The 12,824-nt window shown below is 44.6% G+C and overlaps 1 protein-coding gene across 11 annotated transcripts in view; it reads right to left on the reverse strand.

Moving 5' to 3' along the window:
* The window catches only part of kcnma1a (potassium large conductance calcium-activated channel, subfamily M, alpha member 1a), a 117,097-nt gene that overhangs the window by 80,578 nt on the left and 23,695 nt on the right, over window positions 1-12,824 (reverse strand). For all 11 annotated transcript variants that reach the window (XM_025060921.1, XM_025060922.1, XM_008321465.3 and 8 more), the window contains exon 2: window positions 10,276-10,446. In XM_025060921.1, the coding sequence (XP_024916689.1) occupies window positions 10,276-10,341 (66 nt within the window). In that variant the 5' untranslated portion in view covers window positions 10,342-10,446. The remainder of the gene's footprint in view (window positions 1-10,275; window positions 10,447-12,824) is intronic.

The following is a 12,824-nucleotide window of genomic DNA, read 5'->3' on the forward strand; positions in this document are numbered from 1 at the left end:
AACACCGCGACTGCTCACCAGGGAAAATCAAAGGTATTAAAATAGTTTTTAGCGTCAAAGAATGATCCAGAACGCACAGTTGGATAAAATGACAATGTTCCAAATTCTGTTTCCACCTGTAAGAACTCGACGTGTTCTCCATTTTTCTGCCTTATTTTTTTGACTTTATGTTTACCTCAGTGTTCCTCTGTTTGACATTCACTCTTTAACTGTGGCATCTCCTCGTCTCCTAATGACCTGATGGAAACTGTGAGCAGTGAGAGGCGACAACGTGGAGGAGGAAGTCGTGTGTTTCGGGGACACTGTGCGGCTCTCCCGTCCCAGGAAACAGAATCCCGACGGGGGTAAACGGATCTGAAACCTGGCTTGGCAGATGGCAGATCCCACTGCAGCGTCAGCTGATGAGCAATTAGGAAGACAAACATGACACAGGTGACGACGGCCTGCTGGGAATCTGACTCCTTGTTGCTACATTTGGGACAAATATCAGCAAAATATATTTTGGTAGCGCTCTCCATTAACCCTTCGTCGTTAAACGAGCTGCTGCCTACCAGGCTAATTGGTAGCAGTGTCGTTAATACCATCCTAATCCGCACTACCGTTACTAGACTCTAGGGTAAAAAGTTTTAGTTCCTGTAGGAACTGAATGGTTCTTACTTTTATTATGGAAATCTGGCCTCAGGTGCAGTACCAAACGTCACCATGGTTTCCAGGTGTCACTGCGTCATCTCAGTTCTGCACCTGGTCTCGTGTGGATTGTTGTCCATGGTTGTCGAAACGTGACTGTTGTCAATGACTTGTATATATTTGCTGAAATACAGATATGAAGTATTTCATTTTGATATCTAACAGCAAAACATGTAATGATTAGAGCTCCCTCTGCTGGAGACGTCAGCAACTTTGTGATCAATTCAACGCATCGTCATCGTCTTTAACGTGGATGAACATGTTGGGCCGACAGTAACGGCGTTGGGCAGACAGTAGTAGCGTTGGAGCCGACAGTAGCGGCGTTGGGCCGACAGTAACGGCGTTGGGCCGACAGTAGCGGCGTTGGGCAGACAGTAGCGGCGTTGGGCCGACAGTAACGGCGTTGGGCCGACAGTAGCGGCGTTGGGCAGACAGTAGCGGCGTTGGGCCGACAGTAGCGGCGTTGGGCAGACAGTAGTAGCGTTGGAGCCGACAGTAGCGGCGTTGGGCCGACAGTAACGGCGTTGGGCCGACAGTAGCGGCGTTGGGCAGACAGTAGCGGCGTTGGGCCGACAGTAGCGGCGTTGGAGCCGACAGTAGCGACGTTGGGCCGACAGTAACGTCGGTACTAAACCATGAACCACAGATGGGTTGCCTGTGTTCCTGGTAAAACCCTAAATACGGTGCGGCTCCTCTCACCGTTCTGCTGCTGTCAGAACAATAACAACCTGTCCACCTGTGAAGCAGAGGTGGGGATGCAGTCAGCCCGATCTCCACTCTTCCCTTCACTCCCACTCTGTAACGGTGACTCACAGCTGCTGATGTATAGATGGAGAGGATGGAGAGGCAGCAGAGGAGGCAGCTCCTGCTCCACTGAGCCAATGACATGCAGAATATTAATCCTGCTCTCAGCCGACGTTAATAATCTGTCTGTTCATCATCAGGCACCGCGGGGAGATTCTCTTAATGCTTCACCCTCTCTCTCTCTCTCTCTCTCCCTCGTTCGTTCTCCCTCTCTTTCTCCCGGGGGATTTCACAGCACATGAGCAACACTCGTGAAGGTTTGAGGGATTCGGTTCCCTGCTCAGAACCCTGCAGGTCATTTGTTATCGTGGTTCTACAGCAGAAACTGAACCGTCTTTTGTGAGACACAGATGTTTGAATCAAAATGGCTGCTTTTATTGACAGGTCATTCGTTTTTTCCTGCAGGTTTTAATTAGTGATTCAACAACCGCTAATTGACATCAGAACACGTTCAGGTTCTGGAGTAAAGAGTCCAGGAAGCTGAGTGACAGCAGAGTTCGACCAATCACTAGTCGACTGCGTTCACATCTGTTTCACTGATGACGTAAAACCATCGACTTTCTCCAGAAGAATTATTATTGGAGAACAGGCATTTCTCAAAAATTACAAACGTCCGTTTCCAGAAAGAAAAGGTTTCCAAATAGTAGAATTAAAAATAAAAATCTTTTCAACATCCAATAAACTGAAGTGTCATAACTCCTACTCAGCTCTTGGTTTATTGGCCAAGATGCATTTTTCAAATAAACCAACAAGACATAAAATATGTTTTGGGGCATAACTTCCGCCGAGGGGAAATCAAACTTCTGTTTGCTCAGCAATATTCCATCCAGAAATCGTCCTTCATTTCTAATCTGGTCGATGTTCTCTCTAAAAGCGTCTGGCAGCGACAGCAGCGTTGGACGGGCCCGGATCAATGCAGGGCTGCCGGTTCTGATCTATTAGTCCTGCGTCATCCCAGAGTCACTGAGTCACTCCTCCAGGAGACCACGGCGGGCGGCCATGATGAAGACGAGACGGGGAGGCGGGGGGGACAGACCTGAGACAGGCTCCACGTGTCTGTCTGACTCGGCCAACATTTAGTTTTCTATTGGCTAACATTTAACATTCCCTGTGGTCTGAACTATTTCTAATTTTATTAAAGGTAAGGTATATTTTTTGGCAACATTTTAAATTCTTTTTCTGACTTTTACTGCTTCCTTTTCAAGCTTCCTCTGGGCTTATATTTGGTTTTATTTTAAAAGTATTTCTGAGCTAACTGTAGCTGTAACTGTATCATCTAATGTATTTTAGTATTGGAGGGGGTGGAGGGGGGGACAAAGGGCAGACAAGAGCGAGGATGGGAGGGGTGAGCTGAGGAGGTGAGCCTTGGTCCTCGGCTGTTCAGCAACAGGAGGAGCAGGTGGTAAATGGACGGGTTAATAGATGGGGCGGAGAGAGAAGAGCCAGCGATGAAGATGATGATGATGATGATGATGATGATGATGATGATGAAGATGATGAGTCATCCCACAGAATAAAGATCAGAGTTATGGCAGCAGTGAAAAGAGTCATTCAAAGGGGTCAGTTACTCCTTTAGCTTAAAGAAAACGGTGGTCAAATATGAGCTGACAATAAAGTGCTGTGGTCGTGGTGTGAGTTTCAATGGAGCTGTAACTCTACCCACACACACACACACACACACACACACACACACACACACACACACACACACACACACACACAGCTTCTACTGTTACTCAACAGGATTCAGAGTGGGACGTTATGATCCAGTACAACTGTTGCCCCGGGTCATGAACCTCTGCTGGCGTCTGTCCAACTCTAGTATCCGGTCACAAATATTACTATATATATTACTACAAACAGTATTACATGGCGACAGTGTAAATTCACTCTACTGTAGATCAGGGATTTCTAAAGCAGTAGTTGCATCTCCCCTGTAGGGGGCACCAGAGTGACTACGGTGAGAGGCAGAACAAGGACAAAGTAAGGCTGCCGCGGGCTGACCTCAACCTTGACCTTTACCAGCTAAATGATACGATAAAACAGGGGTCTGTGGATGAATTTGGAAAATAAATAAATGCAGAAACAAAGTTTTTGAACCTGACTGTGTAACTGAATAAAAAATAAAGTAAAAAGTGGGCCTTTTATTTGACAATAATCTCTAAGGTAGGTCTTTGGTTTGAGAAGATCAAAGCTATCACTCAGCTCAGCTCAGCTCAGGCTTCGGCCTCTGCAGTGAAAACAGCCATTCCTCAGCGTTGGGGGAATTCAAGTCAATACCAATTGGATTGTTATTGAGTGAAATGATGTACTGTGACCGACGACCAGTGAAAAGGCCACTCTGGTTTTACAGCCGAGTTTGAAAATAATCCAGTTAAAAACAAACACACGTCTTCCTGATGAAAGAACGAGACACGGAGGTTAGACGTCAGTTGACGGATCGACAGGTTTCTAACGTGATTGAACGGAGAGTTCTTTTCCTCAGAACTCATTGATTCCTCGTGTCAATCAGGATGAGTGACAGCCACCAGTAGGACGGACCACTGACCAGCAGTTAACCTGGTCACTGACGGCAGACCTTCATTGATCTGCGTCGATCTGAGTCGTGTTGAGATCATTTGTCCATGTGATGATGTCATCACTGTGGGTTCATTTGTTCGTGATTGGTTCGTTTAAAAGTCCACCTTGTCCTACGATGATTCACACTATATTCAGCCTATACATATATATGGACATACTGTATATACACATACATACAGTATATAAACATATACACACGTACCAGGGCTGTGAGACAATATCAATATTGTTGATATATATATTGATATTCTACAGAACTGTCTGTTTTTTTAGTTAACAGTCAAACATTCAAGGCTGTTCCACATTTATTAATAACCTGATGTGAACAGAGCTGAGTGTTAACGACGACGACAGTTTTACTACAGTTAAATTGATTTAAAAAACGTATATATATTATTACGTCTATGGTGTCGCAGGTGTATCGTAACACGAATCGAATCGACATGTATGATCCTACTCCATGACTGGGGTGAATGAACAACATGATGTTGAAGTTCTTTATAAACACACTCTCTCTCCTGGTTGTGTTCGTTTCCCGCCTGTTTTCTGTGGAAGAGCAGCAGAGAGACGAGGAGTTGGTGTTTACACTGACACAGGAGTTTACTGACAGCAAGAAATTAGTTCCACACTCTCCACAGGAAGGCGTAATTATCCACACACACACACACACACACACACACGGTTAACGCCACAGAGGAAAACAGTTTCTGAGGAGCTCCTGAACACAACATAAACACGCTCCCACAACTGCAAAGGACTGTGGGTAAGAAAATGTTCTCACACATCAGTGAACACTGAACCGACGCCATGTTGATTTGAAAACTGCAGTACAAGCCTGAGTACTGCAGTACAAGCCTGAGTACTGCAGTACAAGCCTGAGTAACCAGATGGTGTTTGTGTTTTTGTGACCTCCAGTGGTTCTTGGAGGACATTCAGGGACGACCTGGTCCTTAACGCCTTGTCGTGTTTACTACGACAACAACGCTAACATAAAGACAAATTATCTCCAACTGTCCACTGTCCACTGTCCACGGAGATGCCAGGATGGAAGACTAAACTTTTGATACACCGTTAGAGACGAGCCAGCTGAGCTGCCTCAGGCATCTGGACAGAATGTCCCCAGGACGTCTCCCTGAGGAGGTGTCTCAGGCAGGTCCATCTGGACGACCCCCGAGGCGAGACCAGGACAGGCTGGTGATTACGTCTCCATTTGGTGAGTTAGAGGACGCTCTCTGGAAAATCACCCTCCTCGTTTTTCTGCTGAGACTCTCGTCCCCAGACAGAGGGAGAGGACGAGGCGAGCGAAGACAAATCTTCACTACTACTTCAGGAGCATCGCACGTCTTAATTCCAGAGACTTTTAATGCAGCTGAAAGACACCTGATGTCTTTGATGCGTCTCTGGGGACATTGTTTCTTACCTTAAAACTTGCCGATTATATGTGAAAGACTGAGGAATGACGTGTTCACGGCGCAAAGATACAGGAGACAGACACGTGGAGACAAAAATACCTCAATGCAGGTGGACAAACTCCAAACAGAGACAGCATCAGTTACCAGAGGTCCAGTACCAGTGAGCTCAGACCAGGCAGCTGGTTTGGACCAGGACCTCAACTAGAAGGACACAAACGATGTCTGTGAAAACTGTCCCACAGCTGCTCTCTGCAGGAAGACAACACACTCACAGTCCTGTTGTCCACAATAGGAACACATGGAAAGACAATGGAGCGTCCTCACGCCGCCTCCTCTGGTGTCCTGCCAACTCAGATAAAACAAACATCTCCCACAGGAGACAGAGAAACAAAATAAAACTGTCCTCCTTCAGAATCTGTCCTGTTTGGAAAAAGGACAAAGGAGTTGTGGACCTGTTTACAGGAGCAGACTCTAATGTCACCACCAGGGCGGCCATTTTGTTTTACACCACTTGAAGGACGTCTAACATCTTTTAATTCCTCTCTGAAGACAGCACGCGTCTCCTAATGACAGTCCTGGACTCCACAGGTCTTTAGGACACTCCACATGGACGTTTATGCCTCTACAAGGACATCTGGTGTCTTCATACGCCTTAGGAGGACGTCCACTCAGCCGTCACACCTCGAGGAGGACATCAGATGTCTCTTTATGGCATCAACAGGACATTCAGCGTGGTAAACTGCCGACGTGAGAACAAACCTGTTAAAGACTCTGTTGTCCTTTAGAATCAAACACAGGGACACGGAGGTTTTTATGAATCTGACCGAGGACAACCACCTCTGAGATGACGTCTCTTTTAATTCTTGAACTTTAAATGTCTTTGAATAAAGCTATGAAAACATCACATGCTGTTTAATCCCAGGGACATGTGGTTTTTATCCGTGTGTCTGAACCAGAACATCCATCCGTTTCCACAACATTCTGAGACACGATGTCTTTGAGCTGACGATGAGGGGACGTCCAAAAACATGTCCTTTCTTGTGATGAACATACTGCTGTTCAAGTACACCATGAAGACGTGAGTGATTTTACAGGACTGTGAGGACAACAAACATGTGTCAACCCTGCTGGAGGACGTTTGACGTCTCTAAATGCCACTGGTCCTGGTCCTATCACTTCATTTAGGGAGCGATTCGTCCTAACCGTACCAGAAGGGCATTCACCGTGTGCGTTGCGTGGGCGGACAGTCAGGCACAGGGACGACCGTAGGGTTTAGGGCGCAGGCCAGGAGAACAGATGGTCCCTGGGTGAGGACCAAGATCCCATTAAGGAAGACGGCAGCACTGACCTATATGTGGACCCGACGTGCTGCGCAAATCCCCAGTGTTGGACAAGAGCGATCACATTCACAGAACGGAATTGTGGGACTTTATGGAGCGTTGTTGTAGAATGAAAGTGTTGAGCAGATGAGTTGTGGTTGAAATAACGGAGTCATATCTTCAGCTGCCAGGACTCTATCTCCCACAGTCTTTTCTTGGACGCTGTGCCCTTGAGAGCTTAATGAGGTCTCTGACGCTGCTGTGGAGAGACTGATGAAGAAGCAGCCACTCTTTCACCTCTGCTTTGTGTCTGTGTCTTTGTCTCAGGGCCCCAGAGACGCTGCTGTTTACAGCACTACCTACTGGATCGATCCTGAATAATCTGGGTCGATCAGTCAGGTCTTTGGAGTGATTTAGGAAGATCCTGAATAATCTGGGTCGATCAGTCGGGTCTTTGGAGTGATTTAGGAATCAGACGTCAGAGGTCTAGTTTACTATAGTTATTATTTTACAGTCACTTTTCTTCACCCTCAGAAACCCTTTGAGGACCAGTTTCTCTTCTTCACTAAAGTCCTTTGAAAAAGATAATGATTTCACATCAGAGAAGAGCAGATTCTCATTCAGCGTTTCTTTCATCCTGAAGTTCAAATGTGTCATTTCATAATGACGGTGTTTGAAAATCCTTTGTACAGATTTTTCTCAATGACACAAATTGTTTAAACAAAGCAGCAGACGACCAGTCTTTACTTCACCTCTGGAACCAAAAAGAAAACCCTGATTTCTCCATGGACTTTGGTGAAAGGACAGTAATAAAATATAAATGAATGTGAATTTGCATTTTTTTTCATGACCTTAAGGAGGAAGCTGGAGTAGAAAAACAAGTGAGTCCTGGGCTGCAGCGCTGCCACAGGAGGATGTAGAGTTGGTGATTCACACAGCCTCAGGCTAAACCTGCTAATTCACAGGAGTCGTCGTGGCTTCCTTTAGTTTTTTTGGTGTTTCTCCCATTTTCCTATGTTTTAATTTCTACTACCACTAAAAAAAAACACCTTCACAGATGACTTCACACGTATTCTCCTCGACACGTTTGTTCACCTTCATCGTGTCGCCATCGGGAAATTCTCTGCATCATCTGACAGGAAGTCAACCACAGCCTGCTGGGCAGAGTGATTATCAGCCCCAACACAAGCAGCACAAATCTCTGTAGGTGTTACACCGGGGTTTCTCCAGGCCTGGAAAGCATTTCTTTCACACTCTGTGCCCATATGCTCCTGTCTCCTTCTCTATCCTTGTCTCTCTCCCTCTGTCAGCATGATGGTCTCTCACTCACAAACAAACAGGATGTAAAATGGAAGCGCTTGGAGTGGGTTTTTATTTTATGAAAATGTAATATAAAAGTTAAAGAGGTAACTTCAAACTGGGTCCAAAAATATATTCAAATTTTTAATTTTTCATAACGAGCAGAATAGCTATAAAAAAATACAAATGAAAAAGAGTTCGTTCAGCAGTTTTTCAAAGATTTCATAACGAGCAGAATAGCTATAAAAAATAAAAATGAAAAAGAATTCATTCAGCATTTTTTCATTTGTATTTTTTTTTTTAGAATTTTAAAAGTGCACCGTCCTTTTGGTCCAAGGGTCCAATTAGAATTTTAAAAGTGCACAGTCCTTTGGTAAGGGTCCAGGTTCAGATCCCTGTGGGACTTTATCGTTCAGTGTAGAACAGTACGAAACATTTAGTTCTAATTTATTTCATTTGATTGATGAATGTGGTCATTATAATAAAATAACGAGCCGTTTCCTTTTAACAGATTCTATAACGAGGTGCCCAGAGATTCCACGTTGTCAGTATGTACTGTACACACTGAAGACTGAAAGAATTTAGTCGGAGCTGAAGATGAAGGTAGGAGGGAGCGGCGTTGGTGCCAACGGAAGCTGAGTGAGTGGGGGAAGTGATGAAAGAAAGGCTAATTTAGTAAATTGACAGCTCCCTGAAAGGATTCCTCATCTGCTCCAACCACGAAAGAAGAAGAATCTCAACCCGCAGCTATCTTCAACATACAGAGAAAAAACTAATCCTCACACGCCAGCAGACGTTAACAGTGACATCACCTACGCCTGAATCTGCTGCGTCTGAATCAGAGTTCACAAGAGTTGCTTCATTTTCCAGCCGACACAAACCCAGTGGATTTTTACGTCCACAAAATCTTTAATTCTCACTCAGCAGGTTTCTGTAGCGCACGTCACTGTCTCATCTTTGTCTTTATCTGCAGCGGGACATGTTATTTTAAAAAAAGGTCAACAGGGGACAGAGACTGTAACTCATACCAGGAGAAAAGCTGCAGCGACAGCCTCTAACCTACTATACTATCACCATGTGGCACCGCCCTGCTGGACAAAACTCCCTGTGCACGTACACACTGTGGGCCTCAGCCAAAAGTTAGGATCATAAAAGAAATTAGAGTAAGATGGAAAACTAACTACATATATATAGTATATGTTTATATATGTTTTATTTATGTTTATATATCAACCAACAAATTAGAAAAATAAGGACAAAAAAAGAGCCTAAAAACATGACTTTAGTAAAATGAGCAGCTACCGTTAGGCAAGAAAAATGCTAAATGATAGCCTGAAGTTAGCAAAAAAGATACAACATGACAGTCATCGTGGGCAGGATGGTGTGAGCGACGGCGCCGGGGTGAGGGCGGGGGGGGGGGGGGCAGCGACAGCCTCTCACTAACCTACTGGACAAATAAATCTCCCAGTGTCAGAGTCAGCAGCCGCTCACTGCTGTGTGTGTGTGTGTGTGTGGGGGGGGCATTAATTGCTCTGTAGTACGACTCCTGTGGGAATGGTATAAAATGGGCTGCGTGTTCAGCAGTGGATTATACAGTGGATTAATGTGAGAGTCGACGTAGGTGTGAAAACGTTTGGAACGACCACGTTGATGAAAAGAAACAAAGTGAGCAAAGATTAAAGAGCTTGAACTGGGAAGAAAAGGTAGATCAAAAATATGGCTAAAATTAACAGTTAACGATATATAGTTATACGATATATATAAAATATGGCTAAAATTAACAGTTAACGTTAAAGTTAAATAAATAAAAGTTAGCAACAAATCTAACTCCAGTTTTTTTAGAACTAAAAATAAATGGTCCAAAAAGCTGAAGTTACTGAAACAAGAGACATTATCACACATATATCCTAGCCAAAAGAAGGCTAAAGGTTAGCCAAAAGAGAGTTGAAACAGCTGCTAGCCAAATTAGCCTTGCATTCCAAAAGAAGGTTCTCATTTTACAGCCCAGATCCAAAAACACAACGAAACAGTCGAAAATAAAACAGAATTAAAACAGAAATTTGGAAATACAACAGAAAGAGCTAACTGTTAGCCTAAAGATGATCGCAGCAGTGGTCTAAAACAATCCTTAGTCAAAGACATGTGGAGTCAGTTAATGAACCAATCAAACCTACCAGAACTCTGCCCGTCAGGGTCTGAGCGGAGATCATGACCCCGGCCCAGTCTTTGACCGACGTCATCCATCCCACCTCACTGATTGGCGGCGCCTCCTCCTTCTCATCAGGACCCTTCAACGTCCTGTCTGCTGCCTGGTTGTTGGCCGGATTGTTCACCTTCTGAGCCTCCTGCAGGAGAAAAAGGAGGAGGAGACGATGAGAACGGAGCAGAAGAAGAAGAAAAACTCACAATGTGAACCAGGTTTCACCCTCCTGCAGGAGAAAAAGGAGGAGGAGACGATGAGAACGGAGCAGAAGAAGAAGAAAAACTCACAATGTGAACCAGGTTTCACCACAGCCATCCATCCATGACATCATCCAACCATGACATCATCCATCCATCCATGTCATCATCCATCCATGACATCATCCAACCATGTCATCATCCATCCAACCATGACATCATCCATCCATCCATGACATCATCCATCCATGTCATCATCCATCTGCTGATATACCGTGTGTGTATCATTCTGGTCCAGCTATACTTATAGAGACAATTTTCTCGGACTCCTTTTCCCTGTGGGGACATTTCACAGATTCTCTCTAAGAGAGGGAGGGTTTTTTTTTTGGAGAATTAAAAAAAAATAGTTTAGAGTTGGATTAAAATTTAGGGGCAGATTAGATTAAGCATGGGGATTAAGATGAGGCATATTCTTCTAATAGTTAAAGGTCAGGCTAAGAGGGCATGAATGGATCCATTATGTCTAACGTGTGTGTGTGTGAGTGTGAGTGTGTGTTACATAACAGTATGATGTTTTGTTCACACACTTCACTGATTAGACACAGGTAATGATTCCACTCAGAGATTCTCACCGTGATCTTTGAATTCTCATATTGATAAATCTTTCTACCCAACATTCATCCCTTTGGTTTTTCACGCTGCTAGATTTTACACGTCTCTATGATTTGTGGGTAAAGACATGAGCCAGGCTCCTCTGATGCTGCTATGACGACAAGAATATCACATCATTACAGGGTTACGGTGTAACTGCTGTGAACCTGAGCCTGAGCCTGAGCCGGAGCCTGGCAGTCAGTCTGGTGTTCAGCCCAGGAAATGCCGATCTCAGGGAGAATCCCTGGAAGTGTAGTAACTCCCAGTAATCCTGATGACAGCACTGCTGCACCATTCCAGGTCTGAGCTAATATTACCACAAGGAACATGGACGACCGGCGCCGGCGGGAAACAGCAGAGCAAGCGACAGCGGCAGCGGCAGCAGCAGCAGCAGCAGCAGCAGCAGCCAGGGGACATTTGGTTTTCATGACTCTCACTCCTCACAGCCTTCAAACTCCATCAGTGCTGTTTCACCAGGTTCTCCTGTTTCACTGGACGAGGTTGTTTTTTAATGTGCAAACAGCAACACGTCTCTGAACTCTACACTTGTATTTCCATAGTTTGGAATTTATATCATTTTTTTTATCAGCAAATTCATAAGAGTACTAAATGTTCCTGGTGTAAAATATCTAGCATGCTAACATCCATGCTAACATGCTACACCAGCATATTTTAAATGATGTGCTTTTTTCCACTGGGTTTGAATGTCTTCTACTAGCAGGATCAAACTTAGAGTAACTAACTAGTAGCTCCTCTTGAACCAATCACAAACAGAGTTAAATTCCCCATAATTTGGATTAAGACAGGAAGTGAACCTTAAATGAATCAAAGTCCTGACATTATCACCAAAACCCACAGACGGTTCTGTCCGTTTGATGGAGTTTGTCTGGACAGAAGAGGATTTGACTTCATGATGTCGTGGCGTGGACACAGCTGCCATTTTCCTAATTAGATTCCAGCGTCTTAACAATACCAATAAACTGGTCTTAAAAAAGCCCGACTTCGTCATCAGATCGTTATCTGCTGCTGCCGTCGCCCCCTGGGTACAGCAGTGGATAATGCACTTCCTGTAGACTCTGTTCTCACTGCCTGTTGTGACGGGACTCAAACTTTTGAAGCGACTGTAACGAGTCAGAAACACGTGTTTAATTATTAAACTTTGATCTGTTTTTGTTGAGTTGTTATCTGCGGCTGCCGTCGCCCCCTGGGTACAGCAGTGGATAATGCACTTCCTGTAGACTCTGTTCTCACTGCCTGTTGTGACGGGACTCAAACTTTTGAAGCGACTGTAACGAGTCAGACAGTCAGACAGAACTGATCTGTTTTTGTCTCATCTGTTTTTGTTGAGTTGAACATCGAAAAGGACCCCCCCCCCCAACATCCTCCTCCTCTGTAGGAACCAGTGATCAGTACCAGGGACAAAGACCAAGGACTGTTTATCCAGGACTATTTGTTTTCTGAAGTTACAGCAGCACGAGTGTCAGGAACTCTGTGGTACTGGTACAAAAACTGGGTCACAAAAAAGGGGGCCGAAATTGGCCCCCGGGCCTTGAGTTTGACACACCTGATTTAAGCATTACACTTTATATATTTTAAAATGACAGATTTCCATTGACTCCACTGAGCATCAATCTGACAGACATGAATTCATGAACTTATTCACTAATGAATT

The sequence above is a fragment of the Cynoglossus semilaevis genome, chromosome 12 (genome assembly GCF_000523025.1).
Source record: "Cynoglossus semilaevis isolate Cse_v1.0 chromosome 12, Cse_v1.0, whole genome shotgun sequence".
In the NCBI taxonomy this organism is placed as follows: domain Eukaryota; kingdom Metazoa; phylum Chordata; class Actinopteri; order Pleuronectiformes; family Cynoglossidae; genus Cynoglossus; species Cynoglossus semilaevis.